Consider the following 19,317-nt stretch of genomic DNA (forward strand, 5'->3'; position numbering starts at 1 on the left):
CCAGTATTTTATAGCCTATTACTTGTTGCTATCAGAGAAAGGTTTTTCACAACTATTGTATATGTTAGCAATATGCTCCTTTGTTCTACTGGTACCAAGTGGAAGTCCTACTTTTTCTAGAAAAGAAGATTAGTGCTGTCTTGTTATGGGTCTTGTGTTCCCTGTTAAATACTTTGGACTAATTCTTTAGGTGGTAAGAGTCAGAAAGCTTTGTTATTGTTTTAAGGAGGCAAAGTGAAATTATTGGATTTATTTTTCACAAACCTGTGTGGAAGAAGTGGGGAAAGGTTGTTCTAATCATCTGACACAGACAATAGAAACAAAAAACTTACATAGCCAAAGACGAAAAATGAGTCGTCCTTTACCTGTCCATGCTTTTCTTAACTCCATTTTGATTTTTATCAGAAAATAACTTGGTTCAAAGGAAACTTAGCTTTATTTGTGCTTTAACCAGTGCAATGGACAGATGCCAAAGTTACTCCAGCATTGATAAGGGCAGTTCTGTCTCGGACCATTTCCTGCTTCTAGACTGTTCTGGAATGACGTGTGGTGTTATAAAAAATAATATTCACTGACATTTGAGAGTTCTCTAGACAATCTCACATTGTCTAGAGATAAACAGTCTGCTGTTTATCACACGATGGAAAGATTGCCAGTTTTCCAATAAAAGAAACAACTTACCTTATCATTATAGTGATAAAAATGTGGGCTTCCAGATACCTGGATTTCTAATATTCACATCAACATGGCCTTACGTTTTGGTTATAAGAAAAAAATCCTTAAAAAGTTTTATATCATGCATATTAATTTTGATAAGTAATTTCACATTTCAAGTCGCTGATTCCTACAATCCAGGCTTATAGGTGGAGCATAAAGGCAATATATTTTGTGTCTGGAAATATTTTAAAAAGAGAAGAACAAAATAGTTTGTTAATATTGCTGCTATTTGTGTCCATAATTTGGCTGATGGACTGCTGTTTCTAGAATTTTACTTTTTTTAACTGTATGATGATTCTTGAAGTATCTATATAGTTTTTGTTAATGTGTTTATGTTTATATTTTCTTTTTAAATATTCAAACATCATGTATTAATACAAACATAAGTATCTTTATTGACATAACTGAATGAGCCTGTGTAAGTTTACATTTTGTATACAAGAAGGCCTTTATAAATTGGTTCCCTTATTTGATTTCAAATGATTACAAATATACAGTAAAACAAGCAGCTTTACTGCAAATGCCACACATGAGAAAAACCAAGTGTTATCATCAGTGCCCTTTCGAGGCCCTCACCCCTAAAGTCACTTGTCACACACACCATCCAATGAGGGAAAAAAAGTTAAACATTTTATTTCACTGCAGCTTTCCATCGAAATGGAAAAAAATAGTTTTCCCTATTTTTTTTTAAAGATTTTTTATTTATTCATTTGAGACAGGGAGATACAGAGAGAGAGAGAGAGCGCGCGCATGAGCAGGGGGAGAGGCAGAGGGAGAGGGAGAAGCAGGCTTCCCGCTGAGCAGGGAGCCCGATGCGGGGCTCGATCCCAGGACCCTGGGATCATGACCTGAGCCGAAGGCAGATGCTTAACCATCTGAGCCACCCAGGCGCCCAGTTTTCCCTATTGAAATGAAAAAAAATTGTAAGTGCTTAGGAGGAATAATTGAATTATCCTTTTTAGTTTTTAAAGGTTTTATTTATGTATGAGAGAGAGAGAGAGCAGTGGGAGGAGCAGAGGGAGAGGGACAAGCAGACTCCACGCTGAGCACCCAGCCTGACGTGGGGCTCGATTCCAGGACCCTGAGATCCTGACCTGGGCTGAAACCAAGAGTCGGATGCTTAACTGACTGAGCCATCCAAGCGCCCTGTCCTTTCTTTTGAAGCTGACCTTTTACTTTTCAAGAGTGGCATCTTAGTTTGGGTTTGTAGCTCTGGCAGAATAATCAATGAATGAATGAATGATGATTCGTCCCTGGTAATAATCTCAAACTCTCAATCCTCCCTTCCATTTAAGGATAGTATTCCTGTTGCCTTCTGTCAGGTACATGAACTACAAGCCCACCTCTCTGCCATCTAGCGCAAGGAAGAAAGGAGCTATTAGTGCGCATCTAATACGCACCAGCTGAGTTCTAGTAACGGTGAACTTTTATTTTGTGTATTTGTCATTAAAAAAGAAGTCTTGTGGAGGGGAAGCTATAATTCATTTACAGTAGAAAAATCCCTGAAGCTCAAGGGTGTTCTATTACTTTCCCAGAGTCAAACAGCCTGTAAGTGACAAGGCAAGGACTCAAGCCCAGCTCTCATAGTGAAGAACCCACATTTGTCCCGCTCCATTCATGTGTGCCCTCAGATACCTAACACTCTCGCCATCAGGAGCAAATATGGGAGAGTCTCTCCACTCTTGTGCTCTTCCCTCACATTTCTCTTTTCCCAAAGAATTATACTCAATAAAGTTTCTCTCTGGGAGATGCTATTTTTCTCTCCTCGGACTTTTCTCTCGTCTCCTCCTCTGTCCCCCTGAAGTCTCGGCTTGAATGTACATCTTCTCAGAGGCCTTCCCTGACCCCCTCATCTAAATTAGCTTCCCCCGATACACTCTCCCCTGACACCCTATTCTTTTAGAGTCCTTTTCAAAATTTAATTATGTGTTTATTTGAGGGCTTACTTGTTGAAAGTCTCTTTCGCCAACTAGAATACAATAGCCATGTCCATGGCATATAGTAACAGTGGTTCACTTTTACTGAGTACCAACAGCGTGGGGGGCCCAATCTATCCTCTCTCCCTTAATGACCTCCGGACAACCCAGGAGACAGGAAATGTGCCTGTTATGAAGGTGATTAAACTGAGACACAGAGGGGCTAAGTCAAGAAGCTAACAAGTGAAGGAGCCAAGTTCCAAACCCAGGCAATCTGAACCCCTGAGCCCATGCTCTTCAACACGAATGAATAGGAGTTCGGTGCAACCATGCCACAGAAGCAAGTGACTTACCCTCTTTACCCCTGATGACTGAGCAGAGTGCTGGGAATCTGAGAGCAAGGGCTGGGCCGTCAGCGTCAGCGAGGATAAATGCTAATGACATTACAAGTGTTACAGAGAGTGGGTGCTGCCCGTCAGGAAAGTGGAACCTTTATAAACACTTCATTTGATTTAGAACCAGGAACTCTTCTCTGCATGGTGATTCTGTGCATTAAAATGGGAAGCATTCACATGTCATCAGTTTTGTCCAAATGGCTGCATATGTTGAATTATAGACCTTAGAAAACTCTAGTCTGTCTTTCTCTTCGGCTCTTCCCTCAGTCAACTAAGAACACAGTCTCATGAATTTGAGTATCAGAAGTTTCCCCAAATTCTGGCTTTTGGCCCCAAATTATATTATCCCTAGATATTTAAAGAAAATGTGTCACTAAGAATTGTAGGGAATAGGGCTTCCTGCGCATTGAAAATTGTCCTACTGTGACACTTCCATGGAAAAGGTGAACAGCCAGACATTGTCCTCTTTAAAATTAATCCTCATGTATTTGAGGCAAGGTATGTGTTCTCAGATTTTTTTTCTTTTTTGAACTTAAGAAATCCAAGCCTTCCCTTTAGTCTTCCTTCGTGATTTTATAATTAGTTTCCTGTCTTTAATGTGGACTTCAGATTTTTCAGATACCTGAAAAACCATATAATATATGGTTCCCACACTTATTCTGGAATAGGTACTATGGAATAGTATCATACTTTCCTGATTACACAAAACTGCAAAAATGTATGTTTTAAAATGTTACCTAATTTAACATCAAGGATACATTTTTCAGAAATATGTATCAATTGTTTTTATTCAGAATTAGTATAAATATGTGATATGTCAAATACCAAAAAGAGTTGCTGAATTTGGATATCTGACACATAGCAAAAGTTTGTTTTCTCAATGTTGATTTGTAGCTATTGATATTTTGGAATAGGAGTGGTTTTTCAATGTAAAAATGTTTTAATTGATCATTTTTTAGTCTTGTAGTGTTGCCAAAATCCTGCGTTTTATCATTTTGCAAGATAGTGATTAATGAAAGTATCAAAGATTCAAAAATTTGATTTTACTATTTTGATAAATTGCAAGTTTAAATGACATGTAAACCACGTAATTACAAACCTTACTCAGAAAATAATTTTTAAAGTACCATAATTTTTATATGACCTTGAAGTTGCAGTAATCTATTGCATAACTTTTTAAGAGAAGTCACATAGAGGAAACCTCATATTTTCTTAAATTTATTAGTGCTCCTTGGTGGTCCAAATTTTTGGGGGGTTTTTTCAAGGTTTCTTTTCAAAGCAATAATCTTAATTGTTTAATGTTTGTTCTCATATAAGCCAATTTGAGTTCTTAGAGTAACAATAGGAAATATTTAATGGCAAAAGCAATGAAACATGGCTAAGAAACTCAAGTATCCTAGTGTTATATTTCGATATAATGATGTGAAGATAATGCTTTTAGCTGCATGACAACCATATTAGCCACACATCATAAACAACAAATTTGATAAAAGGACGAGGTCAAATTCATTAAAAACAATTTTGTACCCTTTGCTGTAGTTAAGCATTTATTTTTAATATTGTGATTTTCTTTCATTAAAAGGACCCTGAATCTTCCATTTTCTGAGGACAAAAAAGACTTCTCAAGCCATAGAGGTATAGACCAGATGAAACTATCAAGGGAACATGCTTTATAGTTCTAGGTTTAATGTTTATTTATTATTTATTTTTTTTTAATTTTATTTATTTATTTGACAGAGAGAGACACAGCAAGAGAGGGAACACAGCAAGGGGGAGTGGGAGAGGGAGAAGCAAACTTCCCACAGAGCAGGGAGCCCGACCCGGGGCTCAATCCCTGGACCCTGGGATCACGACCTGAGCTGAAGGCAGATGCTTAATGACTGAGCCACACAGGCGCCCCTAGGTTTAATGTTTAAAACAAAATGGTCAGACTTTGTGCCTCAAAGGTGTTAGCTTTAAAGATGGTAAATGAAATTATATTAGTCCATTTTATTTCATTTGTTTTCCAATTAAAGATTTAATATTCCTAATAATTCCATAAAAATTTACTTATTCCATAAGAATAAAAATAATTCTTATAAACATAAGAACCATTAACTTTCTTAAGACCTTTATTAATAAACTATGAAAAAATATTTTTCTTTATTATAGACCAAGTCATTCTAAGAGACATATTTCCAAGCTGCAAGACAATAGAAGGATATCTTCTTTTTCCTACTCATTAAGTAAAATTAATTGAGGGGCTTTGTAGAAATTACTAACAAGTTTTGCCCAACATTCATCATTTTAACAATTTTTTAAAAACAATATACTTTAAGAATGATCCTATGAAGGAAATCCTTGAGAGAGTATAAGATAGAAAAAATGGAACTCCCCAAACATAAATATTTTCTTTATTCTTTGGGTATATGTATATTTTTTAATGGATGTGCATTGTCTCATACACTTTTTGAATAATCTTAAATTCTTCCTTAGTTTATAATTGGATATCCAAATTTGAATCTAAATTCAGTATCTTTTATTCGTATAAATGTGTTGTACTATGCGATGTTGCTCTGAGGTCATTGTCACAGCTGTTTGTCAATATCAATAATGCATATGTTTTTATCATAAATCTTGGAAGTGTGTTTTTTCCAATAGAGTTTGTTTTTGGTAGGGGGGGAAAGATCATTGTGATCTGCATCAGTATCATTAGCGAACACTCAAACGTTGGGGTTGATTTCTAAAAAAAATATTTTATGTTTAACCTTAGAGTATATGAACAGTATACTAAGAAAAAATAACTAAGAAAAAAATAATATTCCTGCAGTGGCGAAGAATGTATGTTTTGATTCAAAGATAAAATCTCATTACCTCCAGTCTTTCAAATCATTTATTAGTAAGCCATTGGTAATAGATACCATCTAAATCTTCTGAAGAGATGTGGAATAATCTTTATCAAAGCTATGTGGTGAGCCTCGTGCTAAATATAAGTATAAATATGCCTTTCCATGCCTGTAATTTTGTGAAGTCTAAAAGTTCTTTGAATGATAGGCAGCGAGATAATACTTCCTGTACATCATTTAAATGTATTCCTCATCTGATTAAAATGTAGGACTACACATTCTGTATTTCAGAATAACATTCCCTTCCAAAATCTTACTATTTGACAGGCCAGTTGAATTTGAGGATGGCTCTTACCTATCCATTATAAGAGTTATCTTTTATTCAAATAGCATGTTGCAATTTACAAAGGGATTTTACATTCTTTGATTATCTAAACAAGCTTATGAGAGGGAGGAAAGATACTGAGAAGTTTTCACTTGCCCCATTAAATAACCAAGTAAACCCCTCAAAAGGATTCTTGAGTGTTCTGCTCTATTCTTGGGTGGCATATTAGTTTTTATGTATGTTTCACTTAAAAATCCAGTAAGAAAAATAATAATAATAATAAATAAAGTAAATACAAATCCTATAAGAAATACATCCTCCCTCATGTTTAAATAATGATTTATTTAATGATTTTAAACCCCTGCTCAACTCACAAAAATATTTGGGTGTTTCACATTGAAAGGGACAGGTAAACCAAAATTTTAAAGCAGAAGAAGAAAGGAAGGAGCACAATAATAAGGGAGGGAAAGAATAAAAGAGGTTTGAAGGAGAATAGAAGTATTCTACAGTGGTGGTCATGGGCTTGCAAGAGCTAATTGTGTTGTCTCTTCAGATACCAGTCAGTGACATCAACTTGCCGGTTTGAAATTGGCTACAGTGAGAGTACTTACACCATGGAAATATACACAATTCAGGATTTTTTTTTCCAGATAGTGTATCAGCATATTGCCCTAAAACTAAATTTAAGCTTTGTGTTAAACTAATATAACCTTTGAGTTATAACCTTCATTTTATTCCCTCATAAAGTTTTGGAAATTTAAGTAAGACTGTTTCAGTAATGTCTCAAGCTATCAACAATGGATACTGATGAGGAAATACAATCTATCCATTGTTTGTTCATTTCTTCATTTAGGAACTAGTTGGTGGGGCAGTGTCACATAATTGTTTACATTACTTGTCCTCTAATCACAGACAGTGTCACATAATTGTTTATATTATTTGTCCTCCAATCACAGACAATCTCTGTTTTGCCACTTCTGGTTGTGCATTTTGGGCAAGTTACTCAAATCCTCTATGCCTCTGTGTCCTTATCCAGAACATAAAGACAATGACAGAATAGTATTAAACTCTAGAGTTGTTATAAAATTTAAGCAAGATAATGCTTGTAAATTACTTAGCATGGTCTCTGGCACATAGGAAGAATTCATTATGTTACCTTTTATGACAAGGCTTCCAATGTGGTTAAGGTCTTTCCTAAGACACCAAAAGACCAGAGATCCCTGCCTTCAAGAAGCTTGCAGTCTAGTGGAGAATTGGTCTAGTTCCTATTTTACATATCTGACATTTTGCTGTGTCTAACAAGGTAGCTGCCCAATATTTTATCCATTTACAGTTCAGTCTAGAAATGTGTACTTTTTCAAATCTAAGGTCCAATAAGTATTAAACCGCTAGGTTGTAATAGCAAAGTTTAGTGTAGCTACAAAACTTTTTTGCTTATCATTTTTATTCATTTTTAATTCCCATGAATATTCTTGTAGTTTCTGTCAAACTCTTGTTAATTTATTTTCATGTAGCCTAAACACGCAGCATCAAAGCTTTGCTTTCTCTAAATGCTTCCAACATCTCTATAAATTTTCCTTCTTCAAAAAGGTATTTAGGGCCAGGATTTTGCTTTTGAGAATTGATATTTTTGTAGTTTTATTATTTTGTTATTTCAAATAGATGTCTCACACAGTTTAATTCTATTGAGGCTTTTTTTTCTTTTAGAGAAGATGTTTTGGAGAACTGAACTTTGGAATACCACAGATATTATTATCCTTTGACACATATTGAGACAAATAGTCCCTAGTGTTCAAGCCATTCCCTGGTATCATACTGGATTCCTTGGGCAGCATCTGTTACAGGTTCTATGGCAGCTCTGCTTGGACAAGATAAAAGGTCCAAGTCAATCCACTATTTAATATGCCATACTGTGTTGAATATCACAGTTCAAATGGGTAAAAAGCTTAGGGGAAAATAAAAAGATGAAATTTCATTCCACCCAATAAATATAAAGTTTATATAAAATAAATCATATGATACACACATAAAATATTCTGGCCATAATACTTTTTAAGTACATAATTGAGTATGTTTATACGTTTTCCCCCCCATAGGTGTGAGATATCAAAAGAACATTAGTATTTGGCATAAGAAGCAACTGGGAAGCTGGATTTCTAGAAAAGAACCACTTCTAGTATCTTTCTCCTATATAGGTCGTAACTTAAACGCAGCATGACTGATTTATTTAGTTTATGTTTGAAAAGAGTGGGGAAGAGAATTGTTGAGACAAACTAATGGTCTAGCAGTTTTTATCCAGAATAGCTCCCGTTTGTACTTTTTAAGTCTGTTTTCGCATTCACTTCAGAAGATAAAATGTAGAGTCCTAAACACAGATTTGACATGGACCAATCGCTACATAGCAAAAATCGTATACTTCATGAGAAACTGCCTAAAAACTGAATTGCTGGGTGGCCTCCAGCAGCTCTCCAACCTCACTTGAAGCAGGTCAGATTTCTTTGTCAGGGGAGTGTGACAGAGGTGAGCTTGGGTCCTGCAAGCATTTGAAAATTGTATTTACTTCTTGGAGAACTAGAACAGTGGGTGAATACAATGAAGCCAGATTGGGGCCTTGAAGAGACAAGACAGTACCTTGAAGAGCATTCAGGTATCAGGAAACCAAGACAATAATTGGAGTAAGTTAAAAACATATCTAAAAGAAAAGCCAAATCTGGAAAAATAGGGGACTTTTTTTTTTTTAAGATTTTATTTATTTATTTGACAGAGAGAGACACAGCGAGAGAGGGAACACAAGCAGGGGGAGTGGGAGAGGGAGAAGCAGGCTTCCTGCTGAGCAGGGAGCCCGATGTGGGGCTCGATCCCAGGACCCTGGGATCATGACCTGAGCCGAAGGCAGACGCTTAAGGACTGAGCCACCCAGGCTCCCCAGTAGGAGACATTTTAAAGAAAAGAAGAAAACTATTGCTATTATAATAGGTCCTGAGTATATCGTGGCTGGTTTCATTCTCAGAGAATAAAGGTAAAAAAAGCCAAAGAATGAATAATAAAATGACACAAGATATTTTATAAAAATGTTAATCTTCAAGTAGGATTTATATGACAGGAAGACTACCAAATTTTTCCCAAGTACTCTTTTTTTTTTTAAAGATTTTATTTATTTATTTGAGAGAGAGAATGAGATAGAGAGAGCATGAGAGGGGGGAGGGTCAGAGGGAGAAGCAGGCTCCCCGCTGAGTAGGGAGCCCAATGCGGGACTCGATCCAGGGACTCCAGGATCATGACCTGAGCCAAAGGCAGTCTCTTAACCAACTGAGCCACTCAGGCACCCCTCCCAAGTACTCTTTAACTTCAACTTCTTCAACAGAGTTGTTTATGGTCTCCTTCTCTCCGGCAAGGAGGATGGGCTAATGAACCTCTCAGATTTTCTCTGGAGTGTTTTCTGACACCAAATGAGAGCTTTTTTCCCCACACCAATAAATTATTCATCCAACTGGGTGTGCAACAATTTCAGTTCTGATGCTAACTATCCAGAGTTAGCCCAGACACCACCGATTAAGGGCTCAGTCCCACAAGACTGCCTTCAATTCTGGGACCAGTTGCAAATAGGGTGCCTAGGCTGTCCACATTTCTGCCCAGCTGACTATAAATTCAGGGGTTTCCATAAGCCTCCCCTCAGGCTTACTAACTCACAGAACTCAGGAAATTGCTTTACTTACTGTTACTGGTTTCTTATAAAGTCTACAACTCAGGAACAGCCCAATGGAATTGATGCATCGGGCAAGGTATAGCGCTTCATGCCACCCTCCCAGCACCTCATTATGTTAACCAACCCGGAGGCTATCTAAACCCTGTTGCTTAGGGCTTTTATGGAGGCTTTATTATGTATGACTGATTAAATTATTAGATGTGATTGGTTAAATCATGTGTGCTGGTGATTGAACTCAACTTTCAGTCTCTCTTCCCTCCCTGGAGGTTGTCGGGGGTGGGGACTGAAAGTTCCAATCTGCTAATCACATTTTTGGTTCCTCTGGCTACCAACCCTCATACTGAAGCTATCCAGGGGCTCACCAAGAGTCACTTCATTAGCATAGACTCAGGTAAGGTTGACAGGGGTTTATTGTGAATAACAAAAACACCCCTGTCACTCAGGAAATTCCAACGGTTTTAGGAGCTCTGGGCCAGGAACCCAGGACCAAGACCAAATATATTTTTCATTATCCCATAGAACCAAATCATGCAGCCCCTCCTATAAGCTAACTCAGGATCCTCAGGGAACTGACTCCTTCTGAGTCCAAGTTACACTTTTGGAACTACCGAAAAGCATCGTTTCTCATCTTTTCCAGGAGTTACGAAGAAATTAAGACTCTACAGCATGTTTCAAAACTTATGAACAAAACAAAATCATACAGTTTTATTGAGCTTGAAATCCTCTAGTTTGTAGAAATGGTTTGTCTACATTTAATTTTAACGTTCTTTGCATCCTGTGATAAACACAGCAGTTTTGCTTGTGATTGAGTTCATATGTGTCCACATGCTACCTGATGGTCTTCTCCTTCTCCTTCTCCTCCTCAATTCTGAAAGGTGTTCTTACTTCATTTTAGAGGGTGGTGGCTGTTCTTTCATTACTGACAGCTAAGAGAGGGTGCTTGCTGTGACAAAGCTTCCGTTATGTATCTCTGTGAATTTATAGATGAACTTAACTTGTCTCTTTCAGGATGCTCCCAGTAGGGCATGGCCAAGATGGCTCAGGTCATAAGTACTCTGGATCCTTTTAAAAAACAGATTAAAACATCCATGTAGTAGGCAGAATAATGCCCCTCTCCAAAAGATGTCTTCATCCTAATCCGTGGAATATGTTACTTTACATGGCAAAGGGAACTAAAATTGCAATGGAATTTAATTGCTAGATTGCACATAGAGAGATTATTCTGGTTTATCTGGGTGGGCTCAGTGGCATCACAAATTCTTAAAAGTGGAAGAGGGAGCAGAGGAGGCCTGAGTGGTGCCATAGGAGGAGGATTCATCCCTGTTTTGGGCTTTGAAGATGGAGGGAAGAGGATAAAACCAAGAAATGCCAGCTGGCTTCTAGAAGCTGGAAAGGAATAGGAAATGGATTATCCCCTAGAGCCTCCAGAAAGAAACACAGCCCTACCAGCACATTTATTTTAGCCCAGGGAGACCCATGTTGGATGCTAACCTACAGATTTTAAGATAATAGATTTGTGTTGTTTCAAGCCACTAAGTGGTAATTTTTTTTACAGCAGCAATGGAAAATGAATACATCTGGTATTGTATTTGAACTAACAATTCTCAAACAAACCTATTTCTCATTTTGGAATGGCAAAAGTTTGCAGTCTAAGAGAAGCAAAAGTTTTTGCATGAGGAGGAGCCCACGTTGGCTTCCAAGTTCTCCTGTTCCTTTCCTGGTGTGTAGGAACAGAAAATGTAGGTATGTGAGTAACAGTTAATAAGGAAGACCTGCCTCTTAATAAAAGTATCTATTTTATAGAGAATTTTAAAAATACCACCACTCTGTTCTTATGTTAATTCTCAGAAACTCCTTAATTGTTAAGAGAACACCAATTCTACTAGAGGTCTTCATTCATACCTGTGTCATATGCATAAAATAAATTGGAAGATGGTCTTATTGTTTGTAGAAACTCTACCTAATATTCTTCACGTAATTTAGATTTCACAAAACCAAGCTTTTTCTTTTCCTTACCAAGTTTTAGCGCGGAGAAACCTTGGGTGCTAATATACTAATTGGCCTGTGTGTCCAAAGTTACCCAGAATATGTATTTACTCCCTTTAATACTTGTTTTTTGGGCCATGCACATTTCTAATAGTGTAGCAATGTTTAACTCTCCCCCTCCCCCCGCACCCAAAAATCAGCATCACGAAGTATGGTGAGAATGGAACAACTAAAAACTTACTTTGTTATCTGACTTTGTATGTATACTATTAGCTTCTGAAGGACAGAGACTGGTTCTTATTAATTGTCTTGTCTTATCCCTGGTGCCAAGTACAATGCCTAACACATAGTAGGTATTTGATAAATATTTGTTGAATGAATGTCAAATGCAAACTTTTTATACAAAGACTATATATAACAAGGTATATATTGAACTTAGCACTGCATTATTTAGTTTAATTTACATTTCATTGCTTTCTCGATACCATAAGGCCATTCTGTAGAGTACCAAATTTTAAGCTAGTCACTTGCCAAAGGGTCACTAAGAAAAACTATGCAGAAATGAGAAATGGTGCTTCTAGTTCAGTGCTGCCCAGTCTTGTTTCCTAAAATATATAAGTCAGCATTCCCTGAAAAAGAGTAAGGCAAATTTTAAAGATAGAAATCAGAAAAAATTGACTTTAACCACATTGAAAGTATGAAGGGAATGATTTCCTTAAAAATCATAATGAAAGACCATGCCCACAATTCCTCTTTAAAAAATCATTATATATATATTTATTTTATATATTACATATTATATAATCATTTTATCATTACCTCTCTTTTTTTTTTTTTTTAAGATTTTTTAATTTATTTATTTGTCAGAGAGAGAGAGAGAACACAACAGGCAGAGGGAGAAGCAGGTTTCCCTCTGAGCAAGGACCCCAATGTGGGACTCGATCCCAGGACCCTGGGATCATGACCCGGGCCGAAGGCAGATGCTCAACCAACTGAGCCACCCAGGTGTCCCTACTTCTCTTTTTTCTAATAGATACTTCCATTTTCTTCAAAGAAGAGGAATATTCTTGGTCAATTGGTTAGAACTTTGATATGTTCATTAGGGAAGAGTTTGTCCCAAAACTATAGGACTAGATCTGATCTTGTACTCACATTAAAGTCATCAATACTCTCTGTTTGGGGTATTTATCTCTTTTCTGTTGACCCTGTGAAATTGCTCCTGAAAGCTGAATGATAACTAGAATGGCAGTTAATTACTTATTTAAAGTCTCTAGGAGGGTTTTATGATTTACTCTGAAACATGGGTCAATTTAAAGTATACAGGGACATTATTTTCAAATCATTCAACTGCCTGATTTTGAAAAATCAGTTGTGCTTGGTGTGGCACTGCCCAGAAGTTGATGCAGTTTGAGAAAGCTGAGCAAAGGGGAAGGAAGGGTCCTATGGTAGGTAGCCTATGATGCTTGGGTGAGGTTTCAGTCAGTGAACTTAAAAAAAAAAAAGCACTACCCCCAAACTGAGAGAACCCAAAGCATTATTTGTAAATTACTTGCCCATTTCTAGCATTGATGTACATTCCCAGAAGCACAATGTGCACATCAAGCATTCAGTATTAATAAGTACAATTACATCAATATATAATCCATTATAATTATACAATTATATCAATATATCAATAATAATGAAGTGACAATCATGGAACACTACGTCAAAAACTAATGATGTAATGTATGGTGACTAACATAACATAATAAAAAAACAAGTGTTTAAAAAAAATAATGAAGTGCAGAGTATCATGGGAATGTTTTGATAAATCGCTGCTTTTCACATGAGTCAGGATAAGCATTTTGGACATTGGTTAATGTTTCCAAAAGTATAATGTTAGAAGTCAATGTCTTTTTGAAAGGACTGGCTCCCTGGACCATGACTCTTCCATTCGCCATTCTATCGTCTTTCTCCCTTTTCAGCCAGCTTGACTGAACTGATCACTAGAGCTTCATTCTCCCCAGATGCTCACTAGAAACAATTTGATAATTTGACATTTCTGGAAGGAGTGCGTGATTTTCATTCCATAAAAGCTACACATAATTGAGGTGAAAGGATGGGGAGGAAGAAGAAGAGCCAGTAACATTAGCACAAGGACTTTCCCCTGAGCCGTGAGAGCTGATCTGCTCGCCTGCCCCGCCTCCTGGCACCAATGTCAGGGTCTCAGGCTGGGCAGTTTCCTGGTGAAGACTGTGGTTGGAGCAACCAGAGAACCCTGGAGGCCTCAAATGTCTGATGGCGTTTCTGGCGTAGTCGCCTCTAGCAGACCCCGCTCCAAAATTTAAACCTTTAATGCCAAACCAACCTATTTCTCCATATAGATCCTGAAAAACGGACCATACCTCAAACATAGGTTTGCATTTGAGAGGTAAACCATGACTTGTCAGTCACATACCTTAAATAGACATGTAACTCTGAAGGCCAATTCAAGCTAAATGCGAGCCTATACAGATGCTCTAATCTCCTGACAGTGGTGGAATAACCCCCCTTCACAATCTCTGAACATTTAGGAGTCATGGTTCACTACAGAGTTTACAAAGCTAATTTTGAGAGACACTCTAGCATATTTACAGAATACATGAAATTTTTCATCAATGTAGTTATGAAAGTATTTCTCTGAAATAACTTAGGAGTCATGAGTCATGTTTCTAAGCCAACCAAATCACTACTTTGCACCGAGAAGTTGACTTTAAAAATACGAAATCATATGTAATAATTAAACAAATGGAAATCCTACAACCTGAAAAATTCAGAATTATGGACTTTTTAAAACTGCATTTTAGATTTATTTTCTTGTCATTCAGATGTCTCATCCTGTTTCCATATCTGGCACTTCAACAAATGCAGTGATGCCCCCAAATTCATTCATGCGATAGGTGAATCTCTAAAGTGAACAATTGTCTTCTGTCACTTTTGGATTTGTTTAAATCTCTTTCCCCATCTTTCTACGGTGCATGAATTCTACATTTCTAATTCCTGAAAAGCAGTTAGCACAGTTTTAAGCCATGCTGCTCTCCAACTCAAATTGTATTTCAGATGATTTGATTAAAAACTACAAAAGAACTACTTTCAGCAAAAGCTTCTTATAGTGGAACACAAATATTTGTGAAGTGGGCATAAAGTGCTTACCCTGCACTCACAGCTTTAAAGTGAAATACACTCGGAAGAGGAATTAATCACAAACTAAATCCCACCCCTCGGCTTTTTTTATCCATCTGTCAAAGCGGTTTAAATGTGCTTTTCTACAATCAGTCCTTAGTTATGCATCCCAGCTTTCAATGTCTCCTAAGAAGAGATATTTGTTTAATGAAAACACTAAAAAACAGCAATATCCAATCAATATTAAAATCATTGTAAGATAAGCTGAAAAATAGAGGCTCATTTTCATTAATCATAGTCATTAGATCCTAGATCCATACCCTTCAATGAGATCATTTTCATTGAAATTCGTACTAAGCATATTGTGACATGCAGATGAAGAGGTTGACTTTTTTGACACTTGAATAATGTTTTGGTAGTGCTGGGATATTTGCATCCACTTTAGTATTTACACGCTCTTAAAGTTTGGATGTCTCCACTTTGGATGGCATATATCTGAAGCAGTTTTTCTCTAGTCCAAGAGCTAAATCAAGCAAAGTTGACTTTAAGTGAGCTTTTATGCCTAAAACGTTAAACTCTTCAATCCATGTAGAATCCAAACCACACACAGCTCTTTGCTTTGGTAGTAACACAAGCTCTTCTGTGGGAGAAGAGCATGAGGGTGCTTCCATTACTGAGCATGACCTTGTGAAGAAGTCGCAGTGTTGGAGATCGTTTCCCTCCTGTAAGACTCCTAAGGGGTCACTTCCAGCTGTTCGCCACAGGAGACGTGGTGTGTGATGCAATCACGTGGGTAAAGGTGATGTACTCGCAGGAGTTGCTTCATACAGTTTCCATGTCACATTTTTCACCAGTTTGAATAACTCCTCAGACTACAGAGAAAGCGCTCACTAGCTTACTAGACTTTGAACTTTAAAACTCTGATCTAGATAATTTCAGATACTTTAATTTCATTATAGAAATCCCTAGACTACTTGTGGGATAAAACAAATGTTCAGACCATATTGAGTTTCATCAAGCTGAATTAGCAGAAAATAAAGATAAAATGCCTTTCTATTTAAGAACATGATGATGTTTTAATTGTTACAGCATTTGGCATGCCTAACATATACAATTCTTGACATTCATATAATAACAAAGAAAGTTGTTTAGGATCTTTCTTTTATTTCCTAGTATTCCCTTTCCTCTCTAGTATTTCTCCCACCCCCATGCCAGCCCTGGTTTTTAGCTCTCCTCCCATTTCTCCATCCGTCTATAAAGAAAAGCTCTATGCTGTGAAAGATACATGTAAAAATACCTCATTCCTATGCAGATAGGCCAAGGCTGCTTATTACCTAGTTATGATGAACAGACCACCATCGTTGTGACAACTGATGTAGATGCCTCCAGGGTAAAACAAAGGTTTACATATTACACAAGCAATTTAACTGTTTTCTAAACATATTGCCAAGACAGTGGGAGTTGGCAGCCCACACTGTGTTTTAGGTTTGGGAGACTTGGATTAGAAGTGACTGCTGATTATGAACCTTTTTATTTGTCTTCTATGAACTACAAGCAACCTAGTAACCCGGCAAAGAATTCTTCGTAGCACTTAAACTTGTCTTCCTAGCTTCCCGAGATTGCATACACAAATCACTTGACAAAAGTGGTGTAAGGGTCTTGTGCATAGATAACCACACAAGACAATTGTCTTGTTCTAACCCTTAAAGAGTTCTGCAAAGTGAAATGTTTTATAATCCTTTTTTGTGCAGTAGGCAAGGAAGAAAAGAAAAGAGTTTGGGCAAAGATTATCCAGAAGAAAGAGAGAGACTCTTTTGGGGTTCCAGTTGAAACACAATAAAGAACATAATTAACTTCACAATTCTTTGTGTTTTTCATTTGACTGCAGGGAGGAGATGAAAGAGGTCTGCTAAGCCTTGCATTCCATCCCAATTACAAGAAAAATGGAAAGCTCTATGTGTCTTATACCACCAACCAAGAACGGTGGGCTATCGGGCCTCATGACCACATTCTTCGAGTTGTGGAATACACAGTATCCAGGTATCACTAAAATGCCCTGAGGCATAAATATTTTTCAGTCTTATTTTCTCATTATCTCTTCCTAGTTATTTTAGAGGTTAAGGTGACAGCAATTAAACCACAATCTCCATCTTGCTGAAAACCACATATGTGTCCTTAAGGAGAACTGAGAGAAATGGTAGCTTTGGCACTTTTCCTCAATTCTCTTTCAGCTTATATGCCTCTTCTGAAACATAGAAAATAATGTCACCTATCGGGAATTTTTATTAGATCCATTTTAAGCATATGTTTCCTTATTTACACACTAAGTGTCTCTCCCCTGTTTGTGTACAGTTTACTTTCTGGTGGGTTCACCTTACATCTTTAACAATTATGATATTGCTTCCTCCCCACGATGTAGAAAAAATCCCCATCAAGTTGATTTGAGAACAGCCAGAGTATTTCTTGAAGTCGCAGAACTCCACCGAAAGCATCTAGGAGGGCAACTACTCTTTGGTCCCGAGGGCTTTTTATACGTCATTCTTGGTGACGGGATGATCACACTGGATGATATGGAAGAAATGGATGGTTTAAGGTAAAAAAAAAAAGAGAGAGAGAGAGAGAGAGAGAAAGGGGAAAAAAAGCTCCCCTTGATGTTAAAATGTTTTAAGTGACAGCCAGCCCCGGGGGGGGGGGGGGGGGGGAAGGGGGGGGAGATGTCAGAGCCAGTGAGTTAAGAATTGTCTTTGGGGAAAAAAAAAGAACTGTCTTTGACTTATGTCGCCTTGGTTAAATATTTAACTTTTATAAGATGAAGAGGAATTCAGCCATACGCTGATGGTATTTTTGGAAGTCGCAGTGCCCAGATGTTCTAAAGTGCATTCGTGCCGCGTGGGTCGCGGGATACACAGGCTGGGAGAGGCACAGCTCCCTCCGCAGGCTCTGGGCGGCAGCTCGAGTGCGTGCGTCCGAGCGCGGCACACTGCAGGCTAGACTCAGAGTCCGCGGCGCTTCTGCGGGCGCATAAAGCGCCCGGACTGGCAAAACATACACAGCAGTTGCAAAATGTGGCACGCCCTTGATGCTGCCGTCCTCGGCCACCCTTGAGCTGCGTCGCGGTGCTGCCGCTTGTCTGAAGCCAACCTGCCCCTGGCTGCATTTCCCACGATTCGGAATTTGTAACTTTAAATAATTTTGTCTCAAATGAGGGGATGATTCTTTGGACTGTAGGGCAAGCGCCCTACATTTGGTTTAGGCGAAATACTTAACAAAAGCAGAAACACTGAACCTTGTCCTCAACTTTCTCAGTGATTTCACAGGTTCGGTGCTCCGGCTGGATGTGGACACGGATATGTGCAACGTGCCTTATTCCATACCACGGAGCAACCCGCACTTCAACAGCACCAACCAGCCCCCGGAAGTGTTTGCACACGGCCTGCATGATCCAGGCAGGTGAGAACACGATCTGTCCTCTTGCCTCTGCTGTAAAGCCAGGCCGGGATTCGGGAACTGGGAAAAGAAAGAGGGGTCGAGGCACAGAGGTCGCTCCAAGGTCGCGCCTCCAGAATCACACCAGCTCATTATCTGAGCACTCTTTCTTCTATTAATGTGTGAAGCAGATTGAGAAGGCAGATTCGACATATGGAAAAGGACAAATTCATGGAGAAAAATTGCCTTAAGATTCTGGAGTGTTATTAGATAATCGCCTTTGGACAGGTGTAATGATTAAGACTTCAGTTGTTCAAATTTAGAGAGATAATTAACCTTTTAGATTTTCTCCTTAAACCCCCCCAAATGAAATTTTCCATACACATTTATTTTTTTATTTTCATTTTTTTTAAGATTTATTTATTTGAGAGAGAGAGGAGAGGAGGGGCTGAGGGTGAGGGAGAGTCTTCAGCAGATTTTGCACTGAGCAGCCAGCCCCACAAAGGGCTCTATCTCACGACCCTGAGATCACCGCACTGAGATCATGACCTGATCCGGAACCAAGAGGTGCCCCATTTCCATACACATTAAATGGGGGTGGTAATAACTACCTTGCAAGGAGGCTATAATGATTTACTACAAATCTAGATTAAAGTACAAAGTAGAGTGCCTGACATACATGGTGGGTTTTAAATAAATTATAGTTCTTATCATAACTTTACTTAACATATGATGATGCAGTATCAGTTCGTAAGGAGTTGAGCTCAATGTTAACGTTTTTTCACTTGAAAAAAAATTATAAATACTAAAGGAATTCATACTGATGGTTTACTATAATAACTATAAAGAAAGTAGTACTAAGATGTACGTACAGTGA

The 19,317-nt window shown here is 38.0% G+C and overlaps 1 protein-coding gene across 1 annotated transcript in view; it reads left to right on the forward strand.

Moving 5' to 3' along the window:
* Positions 1-19,317, forward strand: part of HHIP (hedgehog interacting protein) — an 89,307-nt gene that overhangs the window by 40,473 nt on the left and 29,517 nt on the right. The window contains exons 5-7 of the mRNA XM_064585105.1: positions 16,903-17,054; positions 17,434-17,607; positions 18,321-18,464. Of these exons, the coding sequence (XP_064441175.1) occupies positions 16,903-17,054; positions 17,434-17,607; positions 18,321-18,464 (470 nt within the window). The remainder of the gene's footprint in view (positions 1-16,902; positions 17,055-17,433; positions 17,608-18,320; positions 18,465-19,317) is intronic.

The sequence above is a fragment of the Mirounga angustirostris genome, unplaced genomic scaffold (genome assembly GCF_029215605.1).
Source record: "Mirounga angustirostris isolate CCGP_5_RB_7025 unplaced genomic scaffold, mMirAng1.0.hap1 SCAF_2, whole genome shotgun sequence".
NCBI classification, from domain to species: Eukaryota; Metazoa; Chordata; class Mammalia; order Carnivora; family Phocidae; genus Mirounga; species Mirounga angustirostris.